This window comes from Rhineura floridana, chromosome 3, assembly GCF_030035675.1.
Source record: "Rhineura floridana isolate rRhiFlo1 chromosome 3, rRhiFlo1.hap2, whole genome shotgun sequence".
Taxonomy (NCBI): domain Eukaryota; kingdom Metazoa; phylum Chordata; class Lepidosauria; order Squamata; family Rhineuridae; genus Rhineura; species Rhineura floridana.
This window is the reverse complement of record NC_084482.1, coordinates 232138014-232161105: the sequence shown is the minus strand read 5'-3', so window position 1 is coordinate 232161105 and position 23092 is coordinate 232138014. Positions and strand designations below refer to the sequence as shown.

The 23092-nt window shown below is 48.1% G+C and overlaps 1 protein-coding gene across 1 annotated transcript; it reads left to right on the top strand.

Moving 5' to 3' along the window:
* Positions 1–3007: 3007 nt before the first annotated feature.
* On the top strand, positions 3008–21140 carry TAPBP (TAP binding protein). Its single transcript, XM_061621548.1, has 8 exons — positions 3008–3207; positions 10538–10768; positions 12788–13111; positions 13531–13872; positions 15192–15521; positions 15692–15781; positions 20077–20102; positions 20850–21140. Exons 1-8 carry the CDS (start codon positions 3150–3152, stop codon positions 20859–20861), a joined length of 1413 nt encoding a protein of 470 aa, XP_061477532.1. The 5' UTR covers positions 3008–3149; the 3' UTR covers positions 20862–21140.
* Positions 21141–23092: the final 1952 nt, after the last annotated feature.

Genomic DNA, 23092 nt, shown 5'->3' with positions numbered 1-23092 from the left:
GCTCAGTGCAGACCTCCAGTGGAGGAGAGGACCCCTGTGTCCCAGTTTCCTACACCAGAGGAGTGACGCAGCCTTTTAAAAATGGCAACTGAACACAAGGCATTGAGTTCCCACAATGAACCTCAGCCACCCCTACCAGGCTGTATATTATATATTTGCTCTATTTGGTATCCTGCCCTTCTCCCGTCAAAGCGGCTTTTTAACCTCACAACAACCCCTTTGGGTAGGATATTAGGCTGAGAGACACAGACGGGCCTCTCCGGTAATTTCTTTTATTGAACCCCCCCCCGCCTTCCCGGCAAATGCAGAATTACCTGTCGGAAAATCCTCCTGGTTGCCAAAGCCCAAAGTGGGGTACCACAGGCCTCGGTCCTGGGCCCAGTGCTCTTCAACATTTTTATTAATGACTTGGATGAGGAAGTACAGAGCAGGCTTATCAAATTTGCAGATGATCCAAAGTTGGGGGGCACAGCTAATACCGTGGAAGACAGAAAGAAAATTCAAAGGGACCTTGATAGGCTGGACCATTGGGCTGAAAACAACAGAATGAAATTCAACAGGGATAAATGCAAAGTTCTATACTTAGGAAAAAGAAACCAAATGCACAGTTATAAGATGGGGGATACTTGGCTCAGCAATACGACATGTGAGAAGGATCTTTGCATTGTCGTTGATCACAAGCTGAATATGAACCAACAGTGCGATGTGGCTGCAGAAAAGGCAAATGCTATATTAGGCTGCATTAACAGAAGTATAGTTTCAAATCGCGTGAAGTATTATTTCCCCTCTATTCAGCACTGGTTAGGCCTCATCTTGAGTACTGCATCCAGTTCTGGTCTCTGCAGTTCAAGAAGGATGCAGACAAACTGGAACAGGTTCAGTGGAGGGCAACAAGGATGATCAGGGGACTGGAAACAAAGCCCTATGAGGAGAGACTGAAAGAACTGGGCACGTTTAGCCTGGAGAAGAGAAGACTGAGGGGAGATATGATGTTGTTGTTGTTATGTGCCTTTATGTCGATTGCGACTTATGGCGACACTATGAATCAATGACCTCCAATGGCATCTGTCATGAACCACCCTGTTCAGATCTTGTAATTTCAGGTCTGTGGCTTCCTTTATGAAATCAATCCATCTCTTGTTTGGCCTTCCTCTTTTTCTACTCCCTGCTGTTTTTCCCAGCATTATTGTCTTTTCTAGTGAAGAGAGATATGATAGAACTCTTCAAGTACATGAAAGGTTGTCACATAGAGGAGAGCCGGGATCTCTTCTCGATCATCCCAGAGTGCAGGACATGGAATAATGGACTCAAGTGGCAGGAAGCCAGATTTCAACTGGACATCAGGAAAAACTTCCTGTTAGAACCATACGACAATGAACCAATGACCTAGAGAGGTAGTGGGCTCTCCGACACTGGAGTCCTTCAAGAGGCAGCTGGACAGCCATCTGTTGGGAATGCTTTGGTTTGGATTCCTGCATTGAGCAGGGGGTTGGACTTGATGGCCTTGTTGAGAGATACAAGACAAGACATCAGGAAATGTCTGTATATCAGTACTGTTACCAGGCCAGATGTGCCGGAAAACCAGCTCGCCAACCAAGAAGGACTGGGAAGCAATAAGTAGAGTGGCGAGATATCAAAAGGGCACTACAACCATGAAACTGAAGCTAGCAGCTACCAGAGATCCCAAAGTAATGGGATATGCAAAGGACTACTCAAGGTGGAGCATTGTCCAACAGAAGACATGACCGCAGACGCTCTCACGAAGGCGCACATTGCAAGCTGTGAGACAAGATGAACCTCGCGGGCTGAACCAAACACTCGTTGAGAAGGGGTGTTGGAAGTGGGGCCAGAGCAACTCCTGTTTTGTTCTTTTGTTTGTGTTCCAGAAGGGAGATAGAGTTAGGGTCCACCAGATGGAGAGGCTTGACCACCTTTTTACCTGTGCTGCTCTGACTGACTTCCTTCCGTCACAGACTGATATGTCTTAGGGAAGCCTATCCGCCCCTCCTCCTTTTGCCCTTTCCTTCTCTTCTGTTCTTCAACTGTCCAAGAGAGAGGAGATACCTTTGTCTCTGCTCTCTCCCTCCTGAGCCATGAGGGCAACTCCCATGTCTGGGCGTTACACCTCCAACTTAGTTTATTCATTTTATTATTTATTATTTTATTTATATCCCACCCTTCCTCCCAGCAGGAGCCCAGGGCGGCAAACAGAAGTGCTAAAAACACTATAAAACATCATAAAAACAGACCTTAAAATACATTAAAACAAAACAACGTTAAAACATTTTAAAAAAAGCTTTAAAAACATCTTTAAAAAGGGTTAAAACATATTATTAAAAAAACACATATTAACAAGCAATTGATTTGATTTGGATTCCTGCATTGAGCAGGGGGTTGGACTTGATGACCTTATAGGACCCTTCCAACTCTACTATCTTATGATTCTATTATTCTAATTCCAACACTGACACAGACTGGGATAGGTCTCTACTCAAAAGGCTTGCTGAAAGAGGAAAGTCTTCATAAGTTGCCGAAAAGACAGCGGAGATGGCGCCTACCAAATAGTTCCAAACAAACCAGCAATCAGGGAGAATAGCTCTAAAGAGAAAAAGGGCTATTAGGCCATTAAAATGTTATGAACCTTTATAGCTTTACAAAAGAATATATTTTGCTTATTATTTATGTATATTTGAATTCCCCATTAGCGATACATGTACGTATATATAAAATTCCCCATCATCTTTTCTTATTTTACTAAGTCTCATGTCTCAGTGATCTCAATGCAGGGTAAAAGCCTGCCACTTAGCTAAACGCACACACGGGCACACACGCAGCTCAGACGATTGAGGATCTCTGCTAACATTCATACAAATTTACATAACAGTCCTGGCGCAGGGAAGGAGGGAGGCACTCTGCACACGCCCAGAGGCTCCCCTGTCCTCCTGCAGCAGCCTCGGCTCCGGAAGTAGCGGCAGGGGGAGCCCCTTCCTTCCTTCCGGCGCTCAGGTCGACTCGGAGCCACCCTTCCCTTCCCCTCCTCCACCGGCGAAAGCGAAAGTGGAAGCGGAGCCGCCGCCAAGGACGAACCAGCCGTCGGTCGCCGCTGGTAGCGCCGCTTCCTCGCTCGCTCGCTCGCGGTTTCCCTGTGCATGGCGTCCGCGCCTGACCCCCTCCGGGGCGAGGGACCCCTCCTCCTCCTCCTCCTGGGTAAGTAGAGGCAGGACGCCTGGGTTCCCCTTGCGAGGGGGGGGTTGGGAACCCGCCGCGGTTGAAGGGAGGCGACTAAGTGGATGGAGAGATAGGCCAGCGCCCCCCCCCCGGTTTTCTGAAAGTGAGAGGGACGGAGGGAGGGCAAGAGCGCCCCGTTTGTTTTTATTATTCTCTCCCCTGCCGCTGCTGCAGGGCAGACAGGAATTCAACAGGTTGAGCTGTCATGCACCTGCCCACCGCGCCGGAAGAGGAAGGGGTTGAGAAAGCGTCTCCAGCTGAATGTCTGCCTGTCTCATGGGAGCCCCGATAGAAATGGGGGGACAAGATGTGGGGCGGCGTGACCAGTATCGGGAGGGAGGAAAGCACCTGGACACCTGGGTTCCCAGCGGGAGGGGGAGGGGGTTTCTCCCCGGGGGATTCCCTTCGCTTTCCGGCCGTGCCGGGCAGAGTCCTCCTCCTGCTCCGCCCTCGCCCCGGTCCCAGCTCAGGGCTGCTGCTGCGGCTGAGGCCTGCTGCCGAAGGGGCGTCATCTCGCCCCCGGCTGCTCCTCCCGGAGCCTTCACTTTCCGCTTCGGTTCCTTCCTCCCTCCCTTCTGGCTATTGCCAATTTACTGGTTTTTCTTTAAATCTAGTGTTTTTAGGCGCACCCGGGGTGAATTTTCCTGGCTAGTGGAAAATCTAGTGGATGTCAAATATGGTTAGAATCTGGCACTTTTTACAAATACTTCAATTTCATTACTTTTCCCTTTGTCATGTATTTCAGGAAACTGTCTAGCCAAAATCTAACCTTTTAAAAAAATTTCTACTTTCAGACATTTTTCTTGTATTTTCATTGTTGGCATTTCTGTCTCAAAAGTGCTTCTTGACTATTGTTCCTTTCTGCTGTAAGTCATGGCCAGTTGGCTACCCCTTTGAATGAAAGGAGACCAGAGTAATGTGCCCAGTACTACTCACTGAGCCAGGGAGGGACGGGAGGATGTTGAAGTTCAGGTCCTCTGGCATGCTTGTTCTTTAAAGGGTTAAGGAGGTTCTTGCCAATTGGCTGAGAAGGAAAATGTGCAGGCCATATTGTTAGAAGTGGGGCAAGAGCAGCTCCTGTTTTGTTCTTTTGTTTGTGCTCCAGAAGGAAGATAGAGCTAGGGTCCTCCAAATAGCTAGGCTTGTTTACCTTTTACCTGTGATGCTCTGACTGACTTCCTTCTGTTTAGGGAAGCTTACCTGCCCCTCCTCCTTCCGCCCTTTCCATTCCTTTGTCCTCCGGCTGTCCAGGAGAGAGGAGACATCCCTTTGTCTCTCTCTCTCTCCAAGCATGAGGCTAACCCCTGCACCAAGCCATTATGCCTCCAACTTAGCTAGTTAGTTAGAACTTTTCTATCTACTATGTATTTCTATAAAGTAGCTTTTAAGAACATAAGAACATAAGAAGAGCCTGCTGAATCAGGCCAGTGGCCCATCTAGTCCAGCATCCTGTTCTCACAGTGGCCAACCAGGTGCCTGGGGGAAGCCCGCAGGCAGGACCCGAGTGCAAGAACACTCTCCCCTCCTGAGGCTTCCGGCAACTGGTTTTCAGAAGCATGCTGCCTCTGACTAGGGTGGCAGAGCACAGCCATCATGGTTAGTAGCCATTGATAGCCCTGTCCTCCATGAATTGGTCTAATCTTCTTTTAAAGCTATCCAAGCTGGTGGCCATTACTGCATCTTGTGGGAGCAAATTCCATAGTTTAACTATACGCTGAGTCAAGAAGTACTTCCTTTTGTCTGTCCTGAATATGCATAATTTTACACTTGTTTATATTGAATTGCATTTGCCATTTTTCTGCCCATTCAATCAGTTTAGAGAGGTCTTTTTGGAGCTCTTCGCAATCCCTTTTTGTTTTAACAACCCTGAACAATTTAGTGTCATCAGCAAACTTGGACCTCTCCTCTTATTCCATGACTGCTAAGCTTCCTTAGAAGTCTTTGGTGAGGTACCTTGTCAAACGCTTTTTGAAAGTCTAAGTACACTATGTCCACTGGATCACCTCTATCTATATGCTTGTTCACACTCTCAAAGAATTCTAATAGGTTACTGAGACAGGACTTTCCCTTGCAGAAGCCATGCTGGCTCTGCTTCAGCAAGGCTTGTTCTTCTATGTGCTTAGTTAATCTAGCTTTAATTATACTTTCTACCAGTTTTCCAGGGAAAGAAGTTAAGCTAACTGGCCTGTAATTTCCGGGATCCCCTCTGGATCCCTTTTTGAAGATTGGCGTTACATTTGCCACTTTCCAGTCCTCAGGCACGGAGGAGGACCCAAGGGACAAGTTACATATTTTAGTTAGCAGATCAGCAGTTTCACCTTTGAGTTCTTTGAGAACTCTCGGGTGGATGCCATCCGGGCCCGGTGATTTGTCAGTTTTTATATTGTCCATTAAGCCTAGAACTTCCTCTCTCGTTACCACTATTTGTCTCAGTTCCTCAGAATCCCTTCCTGCAAATGTTAGTTCAGGTTCAGGGATCTGCCCTATATCTTCCACTGTGAAGACAGATGCAAAGAATTCATTTAGCTTCTCTGCAATCTCCTTATCGTTCTTTTGTACACCTTTGACTCCCTTATCATCCAAGGGTCCAATTGTCTCCCTAGATGGTCTCCTGCTTTGAATGTATTTATAGAATTTTTTGTTGTTGGTTTTTATGTTCTTAGCAATGTGCTCCTCAAATTCTTTTTTAGCATCCCTTATTGTCTTCTTGCATTTCTTTTGCCAGTTTGTGTTCTTTTTTATTTTCTTCATTCAGACAAGACTGACTGGTCTAGGGCCATAGTCATTTAGAATATCTAGAAATTTTGCTTCTTTGTCATGACTGGAACACATATGCGGCCAGGCTATGTCTGGGTAGTTGAAGTCACCCATTACTACCACATTTCCTAGTTTGGATGCTTCCTCAATTTCATATCTCATCTCAAGGTCTCCCTGAGCATTTTGATCAGGGGGACGATACATCGTTCCCAGAATTAAATCCCTCCTGGGGCATGGTATCACCACCCACAACGATTCTGTGGAGGAGTCTGCCTCTTTTGGGGTTTCGAGCTTGTTGGATTCAATGCCTTCTTTCACGTATAGAGCGACTCCGCCACCAATACGTCCTTCCCTGTCCTTCCGATATAGTTTATATCCAGGGATAACCGTATCCCACTGGTTTTCTCCATTCCACCAGGTCTCCGTTATGCTCACTATATCAATGCTCTCCTCTAAGACCAAGCACTCCAGTTCTCCCATCTTGGTTCGGAGGCTCCTAGCATTAGCGTACAGGCACTTGTAAGCAGTGTCTCTCTTCAAGTGTCTTTGGCACTTGTGGTTTGGCCTGTGGTCATTTTGCTCTTCTGAATTTATATCCTGTGCCCCTGCTCTCACAATGCCTACTTCTAGGCCTACCCCTTTTAAATTTTCATCATTTGTTTGGTTTTTATCCCAGGGGGGAGGTTTACTCTGAACCGGACCTTCCTCAGCTCCTGTCAGGTTTCCCCCCTCAGTCAGTTTAAAAGCTGCTCTGCCACCTTTTTAATTTTAAGTGCCAGCAGTCTGGTTCCATTCCGGTTCAAGTGGAGCCCGTCCCTTTTGTACAGGCCCGGCTTGTCCCAAAATGTTCCCCAGTGCCTAACAAATCCAAACCCTTCCACCCGACACCATCGTCTCATCCACGCATTGAGACTGCAAAGCTGTGCCTGGCTGGCTGGTCCTGCACGTGGAACCGGTAGCATTTCAGAGAAAGCCACCTTGGAGGTCCTGGCTTTCAGCATCCTACCTAGCAACCTAAATTTTGCTTCCAGGACCTCACGGCTGCATTTCCCCATGTCGTTGGTGCCAACGTGCACCACAACCACTGACTCCTCCCCAGCACTGTCTACCAAACTATCTAAAACTATCTATTTTACTAAGTCTCAAGTTTCAGTGATGCTGATGCAGGGTAATAGCCTGCTTTCTTAGGCAAATGCACGCACACGCTGGCACACTCGCATTTCAACATCTGCTGTTACTCTCTGCTGTTGTGGTGCTGCTTTTAAACGAAATTAAGGAACACAACTACACACAGCGCAACAAGGGTTATGGGCGCAGCAAACTAAGTTGAATGCAAGTTGTAGCTGAAGCTAAAGGTGCTTGCCTGTAATTCACAGGGAGACTTTAAGTTAGGAAGAAAAGCAGAACAGAGATAGAAAAGATGACTGAAGTAACTTTGCTGGAGAGACGCATTCCAAAGCTGGAAAAGGATAACTTTGAATTATGGGACCTGAGATTTAAAGTGCTCCTGGAAGGAGAAGGGCTGGAAGGAGCCCTGACTGATCCTGAACCCTCGGCTGAGGATGCAAATGCAAGGGCTGCATGGACACATAAGAACACAAAAGTAAAAGCTCTACTTATATCTGCTCTATCAGACCAAGCACTGAATCTGTGCACAGGCTGCAACAGCATTAGACAGATGTATGAAAAGTTGCAAGAAGTCTATAATGAGAAAACAAGAGCCATATTTTATATTTGTACAAAGAGTTGTTTTTGAAAGAAACTAATGAAAGAGGAAGCCTGAGTAAATACATAGAAAAGTTTTAACAACTTTTAGCAAGATTGGAAAGATGTGGCAGAGTACTTGATGAAGAATTAAAGAAAGGATTGCTTTTAAGCTCTCTTAATCAGGATCATAAATTAGTTTGCTGTGTACTAGAGAATTCTGAACAAAGCCTGAATCAGATCAGGGAAAATAAGGAAATGCAGGCTGTCTCTGAGCAAGCAAACCTTGCTAGAAGCAGACATGAAAGGGACAAAAGAATTCATCTCTGCCCGAATCCACAAAAGAGTCAAGACAGGCGGGATCTGTGTTTCAAATGTGGCTCTGCAAAACATTTTCAAAGAAATTGTGATAGGGGGCAGACGAGACCAAAGGCTGAGTTTAAACAGAAGCCTGACTTCGAAAGGGAAGCCCCCAGGCAAATACCAGATAAACAAAGGCAAAGAAACCCATGAACAGAGGATTTTAGCTATGTGTCGTATCCAAGCAAAAATGGAAATGGAATGCTCTCAAGTTGATCCCGACTTATGCTGACCCTTTGAATAGGGATTTCATGGTAAGTAGTATTCAGAGGGGGTTTACCATTGCCTTCCTCTGAGGCTAGTGCTCCCCAGCTGGCTAGAGCCTGCTCAGTTTGCCACAGCTGCACAAGCCAGTCCCTTCCTTGTCCGCAACTGCCAGCTGGGGGGCAACTGGGCTCCTTGGGACTATGTAGCTTGCTCATGGCTGCACAAGTGGCAGGGCACGTAACTCTTGAGCCACTCACTGTGGGGTGATCTTTAGCTGGCCCTTGACACCCAGGAGACACGAGCAGGGATTTGAACTCGCAGACTCTGGACTCCCGGCCCGGCTCTCCTCCCCACTGTGCTATACCAGCTCTCTATCCAAGCAAGAGTGACTGTAAAAGCAGATTTTTAACTGACTCAGGATCGACCTCACATGTAATAAAGGACAGAAGCCTGTTTACAAATTTTGAAAGTCACAGGCAAAAAGATACTGACAGCATCTGGAGAGGAAATTTTCTCTCAAGGAAAAGGGACAGTGAAATTATTATGTAAAGTGTCTGATGGACAGACATCGGTGGAACTGAAGGAATGTTTATATGTTCCTGCGTTTCAGGACAATCTAATCAGTGTTACCAGAATATTAAAATTTGGAGGTGAATTCCATATGAATGCAGAATTTTGCCATGTTCTAAGTAAAGGAGTAATAAGTTGCACTGCAAAAGTGAAAAATGGACTTTTAATTCTTGAATGCTCTGAAGCTATGCATGCAAATGTGGTCAAGGAAACCAATGATTCTCAGTGCTTACATACTTGGCATAGAAGAATGGGACATGCTGGTTTTGCCAGAGTTACTGCTCTAGAGAAAGAGAGTCTGGCAAGAGGCATTAAAATGAGACAGTGCAATTGTACACAGACTTGCAAGTGCTGTATTAAAACTAAAAGTGTGAAGCCAAAATTCCTAAGAAAAGTGAGAGGAAAACCAAAAAGCCACTAGAGCTAATTCACACAGATCTTTGTGGGCCAATAAAAGTGCCCTCCCAAGGTGGAAACGTATACAGGCTGACTTTTATAGATGACTACTCCAAGTATACTACCATGTATCTAATAAAGGAGAAAAGTCAAGTACTTCAAAAACTGAAGGACTATGTTAGGATTGTGTCCAACAAATTTGGCAGAAAGCCACAGATCATAAGATCTGACCATGCAAAGGAATATGTGTCTGGGGCTATGCAAGACTTTCTCCATGAGAAAGGCATAGAGCACCAAACTACAGTTGTGTCCAACCCAGAACAAACTGGGGTTGCAGCACACATGAACTGGACTCTTGGACAAATGATTAATTCCTCGTTGGAAGATGCGCAGTTACCAAAGGAGTACTGGGGAGAAGCTGCAGTTACTGCCACCTACCTGCAGAACCGACTTCCTGCATCTGCAACCAACAAAACACAATTTGAACTGTGGCATGACAGGACACCAAGCATGTCACACCTTCATGTATTCGGGTGCAAGGCCTTTGTGCACATCCCAAAGGACGTCTCCAGTCTCAGTGATGCTGATGCAGGGTAAAAGTCTGCTTTCTTAGGCAAACGCACACACATGCTGGCACACTCGCATTTCAACATCTACTGTTACTCTCTGCTGCTGTGGTGCTGCTTTTAAACGGAATTAAAGAACACAACTACACACAGCGCAACACATATTCTATCCAATCAAAGTGTGATGTAGCCTAAGCACCACCAATTCCTCCTCACAACCACAGCCGGCTCCCACAGACTTGGGCAGAGGAGACAAGATAATTAGAAACTATAAGCCTCAGAAATAAATGGCATGAGCATGCACTGAGTGCACCTGCCTCACCAATGAGGCACTCCTGTTTGTGTTTAAGAAGGAGATTCCATAACTGGCATCCTTTGTATAAAGGGTACATCTTATCATCATCACAGCAGCAGAGCCGGCTGGATCAGACAAAGGCCTGCCTAGTCTAACATCCTGTCCTCACAGTAGCCAACCAAACATGCACACAGTATTTTTTAAACCTAAAGAAACAGGAATGCAGAAAGGCCATACTTCTCTCAGATCTCAATCTGAGAGCTGCCCTCCCCACACCAATGGTTGCTAGTACTTTTAAAATTGATTGTCCACCTTGTTAAGCAATTCCTCATAATAGCGTTTGACCATAATGCAAAAATGTTACTAAACGCATTGTCTTGTGGGTTAAGGTCAGATTTTGGTGGATTTTGTGTGTTTGGGGAAATCTTGCTGGCAAGACTGCTTCTTCTTCTAGGAGCGGCGCTGAGTGCTTCTCTTCCTCCTAAGGGTGCCCTGGCAACAGCCAGGCTGGGCTGCTGGTTCGTGGAGGAGGCTGCAGGCGGAGGGTCGGTGATGCCCAGCGCCCTGAGTCAGCGCCGGGCGCTGCTGCTCCTGGTGCCACCGGGTGGGCGGATGGAAGAAGCGGCCCTGGAAGCTGAGCTGCTGCCTCCAGAGGTAGAGCCCGGCCTTGCCTTCCAGATCCTGGGTATGACACTGCCAGACCTCTGGCCCCCAACCCCCTCCCCACTCTCACCCTCAGCAACGCCAGCCCCATGTGAGGGGACCCCCCCTTCCTGTTTCTGTTTCCACATTGCTTTGCAGCTGGGCTGGATTCGACCTCAGAACAGTGTCATCACACTTAAATTGGGCATCATCATCATCATCACTCTGACCCCCATTTTACAGTCTGTGGGGGTGGGGAGACCTCCCAGAGCCCAACCCCAGGTGGCTGTGGCGGATGTGGGACTTCGCAGCCCGGGGATTAATTGAGTTAGTTAATAAAACCTCCTTTATTAGCCTCTTTTCCAGCACTTGTACTGTAAGGAATAAGACAAAACAAAATTATCACCTGGATCCCGGATAAGGGTGACTTCTCCGCATAGCAGGCCTTTGCAGCCTTTTTTTTTACTAGCCAGTCACCTTCGTGATGAACTATATATTTTTATTTTTTTAAATGGTGCTTTATAGAATAGTAGAGTTGGAAGGGGCCTACAAGGCCATGGAGTCCAACCCCTGCGCAATGCAGGAATCCAAATCATTCCCTGCAGATGGCTGTCCAGCTGCCTCTTGAAGGCCTCCTGTGTCGGAGAGCCCACTACCTAGCAGTGTACACCACCTTGAAATTTTATGATAGGGTGGTACAGAAATACTTCTATAAATAAAATAAAATATCATTATGGCCAAACCACTTCAAAAATATGTATTTTCAAAAAATGTTTTAATTCTTATGAGCTGACTTGTTTAAGCTTTCATTGTATAAATTCTAAATAACTGTGTAGACCAGTGTCAAAAACACAGGATTCACCCAAGGCCGCATTTTGTTTGAAGGTTAAGGAAAGGTGTGTGGTTGAGGAGGGCAGATGAGGGTGTTGCGGGCGTGTGTGTGAAATTGTGGCCATTTATGGGCAGGGACAGTAACTTATGGAGGGCTGAACATTTTCCATAATGGTAATCCCCTTCCCCCAAAAAACCCTGTGTAAAATCTCCATTTGTACAAATGCAGTTTTGTAAAAATGAATTAGTACCAAGGAACAGCGGTAGAGATAATCAATTACCATAATTGTAATTAATATTTTTCAGGTGACTGGTCCTAGGAACTGTGCATGCATGCATATTATTAAATATCAAGGCCCTTTGTATTCAGATTCTGGCTCTTAGAAGCATCTGAGTTTAGCTGGGTGTGTGTGCGTGAACCCTCCTTTAGCCGCCCACCTGCCCTGAAGTCCCTTGCCCTGAGACTCTGGGCTGGAGATGCTGGCCCTGAGCCCAGTGTTTGCCCTCACCATGGGAGCTGGGGAGATAGGCTGGTGGCCAGCAGCCCTGAGAGTCTCAGCTCACATAGGAAGGGAAAGCAGCCGAGAGGCAGCCTGGGAACCTGGAGGTCTGTCCTCTTGTCTCTTACCACCCCTGCAAAGCCCACCCAGCTGCATTTGCATCTCTGCATGGCCAACACTTCTAGTATGTTAGGCTTCCAGTACATTAATTTCCCCCGCTTAAAATCTAAGCAGGCGTAAGGGAATTAGATATGGTATTCTGTTATCACCTCTTGAAATATTTACAAGAGTTAAAAAGAACTCCAAGTAAAGCTCTGAGTTTGTTTAAAAACGGAACATTTTAAATCACTGGATTAAACTACTGGATTCTTAACATTTCTACTCTGATACTTTTGGCTAAGGGAACATAGCAGTCAAATTAATTTTGCACCGTTTAGGTTTTTTGTTTACTAAATATGCCGCTTATGGTAATTCAGATGCCAGTTGGGTACTGAGGCTGCTATCCATGTCTACTCAGAAGTAGGCTCCATTGGATTCGATGGGACTTACTCCCGGGTAAGTGGTATTGGATCGCAGCCTTGTTCCGTTTCCCCCCTTTTTCCTGGGCCCTGGATTTCCCTTTGGTGGACCGTGAATGGGAGGGGGGCGGTGGGGCTGGACTCTAGGCAGGCTGGGCAAATCAGGGTTGCCCCTCCGCTATTCACGTCTCTCTCTCTCCTTGTCCCGTGCAGACCCCTCTGGGACTCTCTGGGGCGGGCGAGACCCCGCCGGCCCTCCCCTCTGGTGGCAGGGGGCGGAGGGGGCCAGCGGCGACCCCCCAGGCTCCTCCTGCGAGATCAACGCCTACACGCCGCAAGAGGCCCACGTCGCCTGGGCGGCAGGGCTGGTGGGCGAGAGGGGCTGCCCCCGCGCGCTGGAGAGAGGCAAGTGGCTCATTGCCAGCGTCCAGGCGCCCCGAGGGGACTTCGGGGTCAGCAGCGTCCTGCACGCGGAGGAGGAGCAGCCGTCGCCGGGCAGATGGGAGGCGGCGGGCGGCGGCGTCACCACGGCAGCAGGTACCCCCTGCCCCTTTCCCGGCGGGCGGCAGCCACGAGGGGGGCGTCGCGGGGCCCCGAGGTGGCCTCCGTACAGCAGGAGAAGCCGCGCGCGGTGCCGGGACTGGCGCCCTGCGGCAGGGAGACCCTCTCCCCATCCGACTTCCCTTGCTTGGTGCCTGTAACTAAAGGGGGCGTATCATTCGCAAAAACCCTTTCCGCTTCGTGTATTTCACTTGCTTGGAGGGCTGGGCGGTGGGTTCTGGGGGGCATCACAGACTCATGGAAGCTCGCCCGATTCAAATGGGGGCCACCAGCCTAGAGGCGCCGCTGGCCCAGGAAGCCCCCTGGCCCAGAGTTCACGGGAGGGGGCGGGTTTGCGGGCCAGACGGGAGGGTCGCGTGGATACTGACTCCTCTCCTCTCGCCCCGTTTGGCCAGCCGTCCTGTCCGTCTTCACGCGGACCCCCCGGGTTGGGTCGCGGCTGGGCCAGGCGGCGCTGCTGGACTGCGGCTTCTCGGCGCCGGCGGGGACGGCCTTCTCGGTGGAGTGGCGGCACCAGTACCGCGGCGCCGGGCGGGTGGTGCTGGCCTACGAGGGCGCGGCCCGGCGCGTCTGGGTGGCCGAGGAAGGCGCGGGGCTCTTCGTGGACACGGAGGGCGGCGGCGGCAACGTCTCGCTGCGCCTGGAGAGCGTGGCCGTCCGCCACGAGGGCACCTACATCTGCACAGTCTACCTGCCCCACCTGCACGCCCAGCAGGCCCTCGAGCTGAAGGTGGTGGGTGAGTGAAGGGGGAGGGGCACCGGGGTCTCCTCCCGGGAGTTACTGCAGGTCTAGCGGCGCTGGGTTTCCTTGGGGAGGGAGGCAGGCAGCGGAGGCCAACAGCCGGGACCCCAGGTCGGGGGAAACATCTCCCCCCCTCACGCTCCCTAGAAAGAGAGAGGGAAAGGGACGCCCAAGGGTCACGCCTAGGCCCATCCCCAACTCTCCCTTCCTTGATCGCTGTCCACTGTTGGAGGCAGGAGGCCAGTCTCTGGGAATCACCAGCGGGGAGGGAGGGCTGCTCTTGCGAGGTGGCCACTGCCGGAACAGACGCCTGCCCTTCCTTCTCCCCTCCCCGCTGGTAGGAGCCGTTCACAGTCGTTAATGCCCCAAGAGACTTTTGCAAGAGACCAGCCGTGCCAGGCCCTGTGGAGAAACAGGTGCGCTGCTGGGTATCACAATCCAAAGTGCAGGAGAGACCCCCCCTCCCCGCCCATGAAGGTAGCCTAAACAGGCTGTTCACCCCTGATCTGCCTCGTCAGGTTTAGATTATCTCTCCAAGCTGTGGCCCTGGAGGTTCATTCAGGTGGTCTGCAGCCATTCAGATGTCCTATCAAATACTCACGTTGATTTTAATTGCATTTTTATTCCTGCTTTTATTTCTTACATTTTATTGCAATTTTGAATTCTGTGGAACACAGATTATAACACAATATGTAAGAAAAAAAGAAGCAATTAAAATACATTTAAAAATCATAGTGCAGGGCCTAGCATGGGGGGGGAGTTGGGAAACTACACATCTAAGGAATAAGATTTATGCACATGAAATGTCCACTGCCTGCCTCTTCCCCCAAAGGAAGCCGTGTTGCCCATGGAGAACTGTGGGGCTCTTTGGGGTTGAGTGGGCTGTTCCTAGTAAGGCGGGGTGGGGAGGTTCTTTCTTTCAGTAGGACAGGAATGTTCTGACATGTTTGCTGTCATTCCTCTGTGGCAGCCTTTCCCAGCCTGGTGCTCTCCACAGGGTTCGGGCAACAACTCCCATCACCCCCGGGCAGCCTGTCCCTGACGGCAGTTTTCATCCCAGACCTTTCGAGAGCGCCTGGATGCAAAAAGGCTGCTACATGGTGTTTGTACTGAATACAATCTTTTGAAAACTATTCCAGCAACAACTCCTGACTTTTTTGGGTTGTTGTAGATTGTGGACATAGTTTTAATTAACATTTTATAGACAATGATTAGTCATCTTAATTCTTTATTTATGGAAAGGAGGGTTATAAAGGCAGTGGGGTGGGGTGCACATTTGTTTTGTCAAACATCCTCCCTCCCTCTGCCCCCCAGAGCCACCCAAGGTGACTCTCCGCCCGAACCCACTCTCTGTGCCCCCGAGCGCCCACGCTGAGCTGGCCTGTGAGATCTCCGGCTTTTACCCTCTGGGTGTGTCTGTGAACTGGAAGCGGCAAAGCACCGGCTCCCCCCAGGATGCCATTGTGGAGACCACCTGGGATTCAGGGCACCGGCAGTCCCCAGATGGCACGTTCAGCTTCACCAGCTTCACCCGCCTGGTGGCCGTCCAGCCCGAAGACCACGGCGCCTCCTACAGCTGCCACGTGGCTCATGTCGGGCTGGGAGATGCCACTTTGAAGAAGACTGTGAGGCTCCGCGTGGCAGGTGGGTGTGGGGGAGGGTTGCCAGAATTGCTGGTTGTTGGGGACACCTCAGTGAGCATAAAACAGCTTGGGGTCCTGGGCTCAGTAAGAAAGGCGTGCTTGGTTTGGACAGGTGTGTGGCATCACCTCCCTTCTCTTGCTTGCACCTGCCCCTCCCCCGTCCCCCTCCAGGGTCACTCGGTCCCTCCGCAGAGGATGCGATCTGCATGTTCCTCATCGCCATCGCCCTGTTTGGGATCCTTCAGGCCTTGTTTGGACGTGGTAAGTGTTGGAAGTGGAGCAAGAGCAACTCTTGTTTTGCTCTTTTGTTTATGTTCCAGAAGGGGGATAGAGCAGAGCTTGGAAAAGTTACTTTTTTGAAGTACAACTCCCATCAGCCCCAGCCAGCATGGTCACTGGATTGGGCTGGTGGGAGTTCTAGTTCAAAAAAGTAACTTTTCCAAGCTATGAGATAGAGTTAGGATCCTCCAGATAGATAGGCTTTGTTTACCTTTTACCTGTGCTGCTCTGACTGACTTCCTTCCCTCGCTAGACTGTGACGTCTTTAGGGAAGCTTACCTGCCCTTCCTCCTTCCGCCCTTTCCACTTCCTTCCTTCTCCAACTGTCCGGGAGAAAGGAGACTCCCTTTGTCTCTCTCTCTCTCCTAAGCGTGGGGCTAACTCCCACACCTGGGCGTTATGCCTCCAACTTAGCTAGTTAGAACTAGGTTTGCCTTTCTGTCTTCTATGTATTTAAGAACATAAGAACATAAGAAGAGCCTGCTGGATCAGGCCAGTGGCCCATCTAGTCCAGCATCCTGTTCTCACAGTGGCCAACCAGGTGCCTGGGGGAAGCCCGCAAGCAGGACCCGAGTGCAAGAACACTCTCCGCTCCTGAGGCTTCCGGCAACTGGTTTTCAGAAGCATGCTGCCTCTGACTAGGGTGGCAGAGCACAGCCATCATGGCTAGTAGCCATTGATAGCCCTGTCCTCCATGAATTTGTCTAATCTTCTTTTAAAGCCATCCAAGCTGGTGGCCATTACTGCATCTTGTGGGAGCAAATTCCATAGTTTAACTATGCGCTGAGTAAAGAAGTACTTCCTTTTGTCTGTCCTGAATCTTCCAACATTCAGCTTCTTTGAATGTCCACGAGTTCTAGTATTATGAGAGAGGGAGAAGAACTTTTCTCTATCCACTTTCTCAATGCCATGCATAATTTTATACACTTCTATCATGTCTCCTCTGACCCGCCTTTTCTCTAAACTAAAAAGCCCCAAATGCTGCAACCTTTCCTCGTAAGGGAGTCGCTCCATCCCCTTGATCATTCTGGTTGCCCTCTTCTGAACCTTTTCCAACTCCATAATATCCTTTTTGAGATGAGGCGACCAGAACTGTACACAGTATTCCAAATGCGGCCGCACCATAGATTTATACAACGGCATTATGATATCGGCTGTTTTATTTTCAATACCTTTCCTAATTATCGCTAGCATGGAATTTGCCTTTTTCACAGCTGCCGCACACTGGGTCGACATTTTCATCGTGCTGTTCACTACAACCCCGAGGTCTCTCTCCTGGTCGGTCACCGCCAGTTCAGACCCCATGAGCGTATATGTGAAATTAAGATTTTTTGCTCCAATATGCATAATTTTACACTTGTTTATATTGAATTGCATTTGCCATTTTTCTGCCCATTCACTCAGTTTGGAGAGGTCTTTTTGGAGCTCTTCGCAATCCCTTTTTGTTTTAACAACCCTGAACAATTTAGTGTCATCAGCAAACTTGGCCACTTCACTGCTCACTCCTAATTCTAGGTCATTAATGAACAAGTTGAAAAGTACAGGTCCCAATACCGATCCTTGAGGGACTCCACTTTCTACAGCCCTCCATTGGGAGAACTGTCCGTTTATTCCTACTCTCTGCTTTCTGCTTCTTAACCAATTTCTTATCCACAAGAGGACCTCTCCTCTTATTCCATGACTGCTAAGCTTCCTCAGAAGCCTTTGGTGAGGTACCTTGTCAAACGCTTTTTGAAAGTCTAAGTACACTATGTCCACTGGATCACCTCTATCTATATGCTTGTTGACACTCTCAAAGAATTCTAATAGGTTACTGAGACAGGACTTTCCCTTGCAGAAGCCATGCTGGCTCTGCTTCAGCAAGGCTTGTTCTTCTTTTTTTATTATTTTTTTTAATAATTTTTTTTATTCTAATTTTTTCAAAAGACAAACAAAACAAAGTCAAAAAACATAACAATACAACAAAAAAATAAAAATAAAATAGTTGACTTCCGATTTGTCGCAGATCAGCTATAAGTATATAATATACATCAAACCTGTCCCTTAATGTATACATACAGAATCACTTTTCTCCATAGGCTGTCTTAATCGTCAAATCCCAATATCATCATTTTATTTTGATCTTTCAACAAAAAGTCTAAGAGAGGATTCCATTCCTTAAGAAATGTATCTGTCGATTTTTCTCTAAGTAAACATGTTAATTTATCCGTCTCTACTAAGTCCATTAATTTCAATAGCCATTCTTCCGTTGTTGGTGTTGATTCCATTTTCCACTTTTGTGCATATAATAATCTTGCTGCCGTGATCATATATAATATTATTCTTCCATATTTCTTTTCTATTTGTTTATCCATAAAACCCAATAAAAAAAATTCTGGTTTTGACTGAATATTTATCTTTAGAAGGCTTGTTCTTCTATGTGCTTAGTTAATCTAGCTTTAATAATACTTTCTACCAGTTTTCCAGGGACAGAAGTTAAGCCAACTGGCCTGTAATTTCCAGGATCCCCTTTGGATCCCTTTTTGAAGATTGGTGTTACATTTGCCACTTTCCAGTCCTCAGGCACGGAGGAGGACCCAAGGGACAAGTTACATATTTTAGTTAGCAGATCAGCAATTTCACCTTTGAGTTCTTTGAGAACTCTCGGGTGGATGCCATCCGGGCCCGGTGATTTGTCAGTTTTTATATTGTCCATTAAGCTTAGAACTTCCTCTCTCGTTACCACTATTTGTCTCAGTTCCTCAGAATCCCTTCCTGCAAATGTTAATTCAGGTTCAGGGATCTGCCCTATATCTTCCACTGTGAAGACAGATGCAAAGAATTCATTTAGCTTCTCTGCAATCTCCTTATCGTTCTTTAGTACACCTTTGACTCCCTTATCATCCAAGGGTCCAATCGTCTCCCTAGATGGTCTCCTGCTTTGAATGTATTTATAGAATTTTTTGTTGTTGGTTTTTATGTTCTTAGCAATGTGCTCCTCAAATTCTTTTTTAGCATCCCTTATTGTCTTCTTGCATTTCTTTTGCCAGAGTTTGTGTTCTTTTTTATTTTCTTCATTCGGACAAGACTTCCATTTTCTGAAGGAAGACTTTTTGCCTCTAAGAGCTTCCTTGACTTTGCTCGTTAACCATGCTGGCATCTTCTTACAACACTTACATCTCGCACCAGGTCCCGGTCCCCACTGAGGATTAAGTCCAGGGTTGCCGTCCCTCTGGTCGGTTCCATGACCATTTATTTATTTCTGTAAATAAAGTAGCTTTTCTTATTTTACTAAGTCTCCAGTCTCCAGTCTCAGTGATGCTGATGCAGAGTAAAAGCCTGCTTTCCTAGGCAAACGCACACAGACGCTGGCACACTCGCATTTCAGCATCTGTTGTTACTCTGCTGCTGTGGTGCTTTAAACTAAATTTAAGCACACAAACACACACAGCAACAGGCAGCCCTCCACTGCTGAGGTAGACTGCGCTTGAACACTGAGGTGCTATTTCGCCATCATGGCTGTCTTTTGCATCTGTTCAGCGTAAGGTGCCTGTCTTCTGCAGACATGACTGCAGACACTCTCACAAAAGGCGTTGGGCAAAGTGAAGACATTGCAAGCTGCGAGACAAGACGAATCTTGTGGACTGAACCAAATACTCGTTGAGAAAGGGTGTTGGAAGTGGGGCAAGAGCAACTCCTGTTTTGTTCTTTTGTTTGTGCTCCAGAGGGGAGATAGGGCTAGGGTCCTCCAGATGGAGAGGCTTGTTTACCTTTACCTGTGATGCTCTGACTGACTTCCTTCTGTCGCTGGACTGTGACGGCTTTAGGGAAGCTTACCTGCCCTTCCTCCTTCCGCCCTTTTCTTTCCTTTGTCCTCCGACTGTCTGGGAGAGAGGAGACATCCCTTTGTCTCTGCTCTGCCCAAGCCATGAGGCTATCCCCTACACCTGGGTGCTACACCTCCAACGTAGTTAGTTAGAACTAGGTTTGCTTTTCTATCTACTATGTATTTCTCTAAATAAAGTAGCTTTTCTTATTTTACTGAGTCTCCAGTCTCAGTGATGCTGATGCAGGGTAAAAGTCTGCTTTCTTAGGCAAATGCACACACATGCTGGCACACTCGCATTTCAACATCCGCTATTACTCTGCTGCTGTGGTGCTGCTTTTAAACGAAATTAAGCAACACAACTACACACAGCGCAACAGTAAGCTGCTCACTCACAAACATATGCCATCTTTTATACACCCCTGAAAAACCTTTACCATTAATATTTTCCCTCTTTTCCCCCCCTTTTCAGCCTTGGAAGAGAAACCCAAATCTGAGGTAAATTCACAAGACTCCCTGCTTAGTTGGGGGAGGGGGGCAGGGTTTTGTCATTCCTCATTTGTTAAGCTAATGTAAGGGGTTGGACTTGATGGCCTTACAGGCCCCTTCCAGCTCTACTATTCTATGATTCTATGTTCATTTTTATGTTGCTTTTTGGTGAAGTACCCCGCTAAAGCAGCAGCCAAAAAAATGCAAATTAATAATGGAAAAGAATATGGTTGGTTCTTCAGCGCCCCCTGCTGTTCACAGGGATCTGGGGGGAGCAGCAGCCCTGGGGAAGAGCCTCTCCCTCCATCTGCTGGAAGGCCCCCCACCACCAGGGAGAGGAGACTTTATCCGGGCTGCGGTGCCTGAGACCTCAAAGCTGGGCTCCATTTCAGGAGTCACCGGAGCAGGACTCTTGGCACACCCTTGCCACGGGCTGCTGACTCCCCAGTCCTTCGCCATTTGAGGGCAGATTCAGACAACTGGAAGCCTCACAGCTGCTAAGTGGCCCTTTCCTGGTTGCCTGAATTCCGCCCCCTCTCCATGATTGATCTCCATCCTTCAGGCTTGCCAAGCGAGGAGGGGCACATTGGGTGGCCAGTCTGCCTTTGACTTGGGGACTTTTTGAGCAGCGTGAGTGGCCTCCATAGGCCTCTTCTGGGAAGCCACACAGAATCTCCACCCCACCCCACCCCACCTCTTCTGCTGTGTTCTCTCATTATTGGGTCAGCATCTCACCTGCTTTTCTTCTGCCTGCAGAAACTGGAGTGACTCTGGAGCAGCTGAGTCCATTTTGGGCCTGGCTTCGGATCCCTGTGACAGTGGGGCAAGGCTGAAAACTGAGTTCAAGCTACAGAACTCCTGGGTCCCTCTGTTGTTGTCTCCACCACCCCCCCAACTTCTGCCACGAATCTCCCAGTGTGACTTGTTACGATATGTGCTCTTGGGAACCTGAGTGTGTGAATTGGCCACCCTCATGTCCCATGAAACACACCTCCTTGAGAGGAGGGGATCTTTTGCTAGGGATAAAACAAGTGCTTTGCCCTGAAATGTGCCTAAATGGTGTATCTATTTAACCCAAGAAATGCAGGTCCAAACCAAAATAAATCAAAGCTTTCTTTTATTGAGAGAAAGAGTAGAAAAGCATTACAGAATTACTTGGGTGCATGGCAGCATTAATCATTAATATCCTAACCCATTCATAACTTTAAACTAAAGAGATCAAAGGACCCTATAAGAGGTGAAAGGTAGGAGATATTACCTCTCCTATGCCCAGAGTGGGCGGTTGAATACAGCTGAAACTATGTGGAAGAGCTCTGGTCCAAAACCAGGAAGGAATCACTTGGTCTCAAGGTTTTGCACCGAGACCCGAGTCTCCCCGGTTCTGTCCCTGCAGTCCTTGATGCGTTCCTTGAGAGCGTCGTACGCGTGTGTGGGAGCTCTGATGTTCCTCCAACCCCCTTCCTCTTTCTTCCCTCTCCACTAGATTCAAGCCTTGTTGTAAAAGACTTTTTCCTCTCTCCCCCTCCTGCCAAGGAAGGGTCTGAAAGTCTGGTGATTGTGTGTGTGTGTGTATCGAAATGTATATTTCTGACCCTGAAAACTAAGGTTCCTAACAAACAATGGGATTCACTGTGGGTGAGGGAAATCTGCCAAAGGAAGAGAGAACCTTTATGCAGAACCTTTATGCAGTTAGTTACTTTTTGTGTCTCAACAAGGGGTTAGCCTTGTTACCCTTTGCACACAACCTCTGGAACGCATCACCAGCCATACCATTAGGTGGGGTGTGTGTGAGAGTGGGGGTGGGAGTTACCGTTCCTGGCCTTGCACCTCCTGGGTTCTACTTGAGCCAAAATGGGGTTAGGCAAGCCATCGTAACACTCCCCCCCGTTGAAAGACATCTGTACATACTTATACAGATGTCCTTTCACATCTCAGACATCACAGTCTTGCCCTCTGGCTCTAATGCTGACTTCCATTCGGTGTAACTGTGCCATTTGGGACAGGATCCATCTCACAAGGGCCATTAAGACAAAGACCAGAATTATTTGAAGCATTAAAATCACCACAATGGGGTGCATTATAAGAGACTGCGCCGTGTGACCAGCTGGGGAAAGAAAGGCCCCTTCCCTGCTTTTGGGGGGCTGCTTAGTTTCATATCACGAGTCTGCAGTGCTGTGCTTTTAGGTAACAGGAGGGCAGGTCTGTACATTACACCCCCCAACTGCCTCCCCCTAACCCACTGAAAGCATTCCTTATCCTGGTTCTTGCGTGGTCCCATGTGACTCTTGGTGAAGCTGTTACTGCTTAAATGGTATATTGGGATCCCCTGAGAGGATTTTGTTCAACCACTCAAGAAGCAAAATGGGCAATGCAGCGGACGAGTGCATTTGTGCCCCAGAAAAGTCAGGGACCCTCATTTGTTAGAAGGGAACCACCCATGTGGGTGGCCAGGAGGTGGTTCAATGGATGGAACATCCGCTTTGCATGCAGAGGCCCTGTTCAGTCCCCATGGCGGTGGCCGCAGGTGAGGCTGGGAGGGACTCCTGCCTGAAAAACCCTGGAGTGTAGCCAGTACTGACCTAGATGGCCCTGATGAGTCTGACTGTTCTGCGGAGGCAGAAGTGGGATGGTGGGTGGGACAGTTGAGGCAACTGGGGGGGGGGTTAGCCTTTCCCCCATTGCTGCAGCACCATCGCCGCCACCTCTTCCTCCACTTGTGGAAGGAAAAACCCAAAACCAATTGATTCAAAGACAGCCAGAAGGACAGTTTATTCAAAGGCAAGACAAACATACACTGAGAGTCTCTCTCTCGAACCATAGACCTACAGGCTTATATAGCTATACATGCATCACATAGAACCTCCTGGCTCTATCCCATACAATGGAGAGGTGCTCAGGGCATGTGTTGAGTGCATGCATTCATCACACTCCCGGGTGGTTCTTTACATGGATCAGGTGTTGCATACTCCTAACCCACTGCTTTAGCTGGAAAATGACTC

Bases quoted from the DNA above. Each gene is read 5' to 3' on its own strand.
- TAPBP (XM_061621548.1), top strand. From the start codon at position 3,150: ATGGCGTCCGCGCCTGACCCCCTCCGGGGCGAGGGACCCCTCCTCCTC. The intron at 10,769-12,787 runs GTATGACACTGC...TGTCCCGTGCAG, and splicing joins CCTTGCCTTCCAGATCCTGG to ACCCCTCTGGGACTCTCTGG. The intron at 13,112-13,530 runs GTACCCCCTGCC...CCGTTTGGCCAG, and splicing joins CGGCGTCACCACGGCAGCAG to CCGTCCTGTCCGTCTTCACG.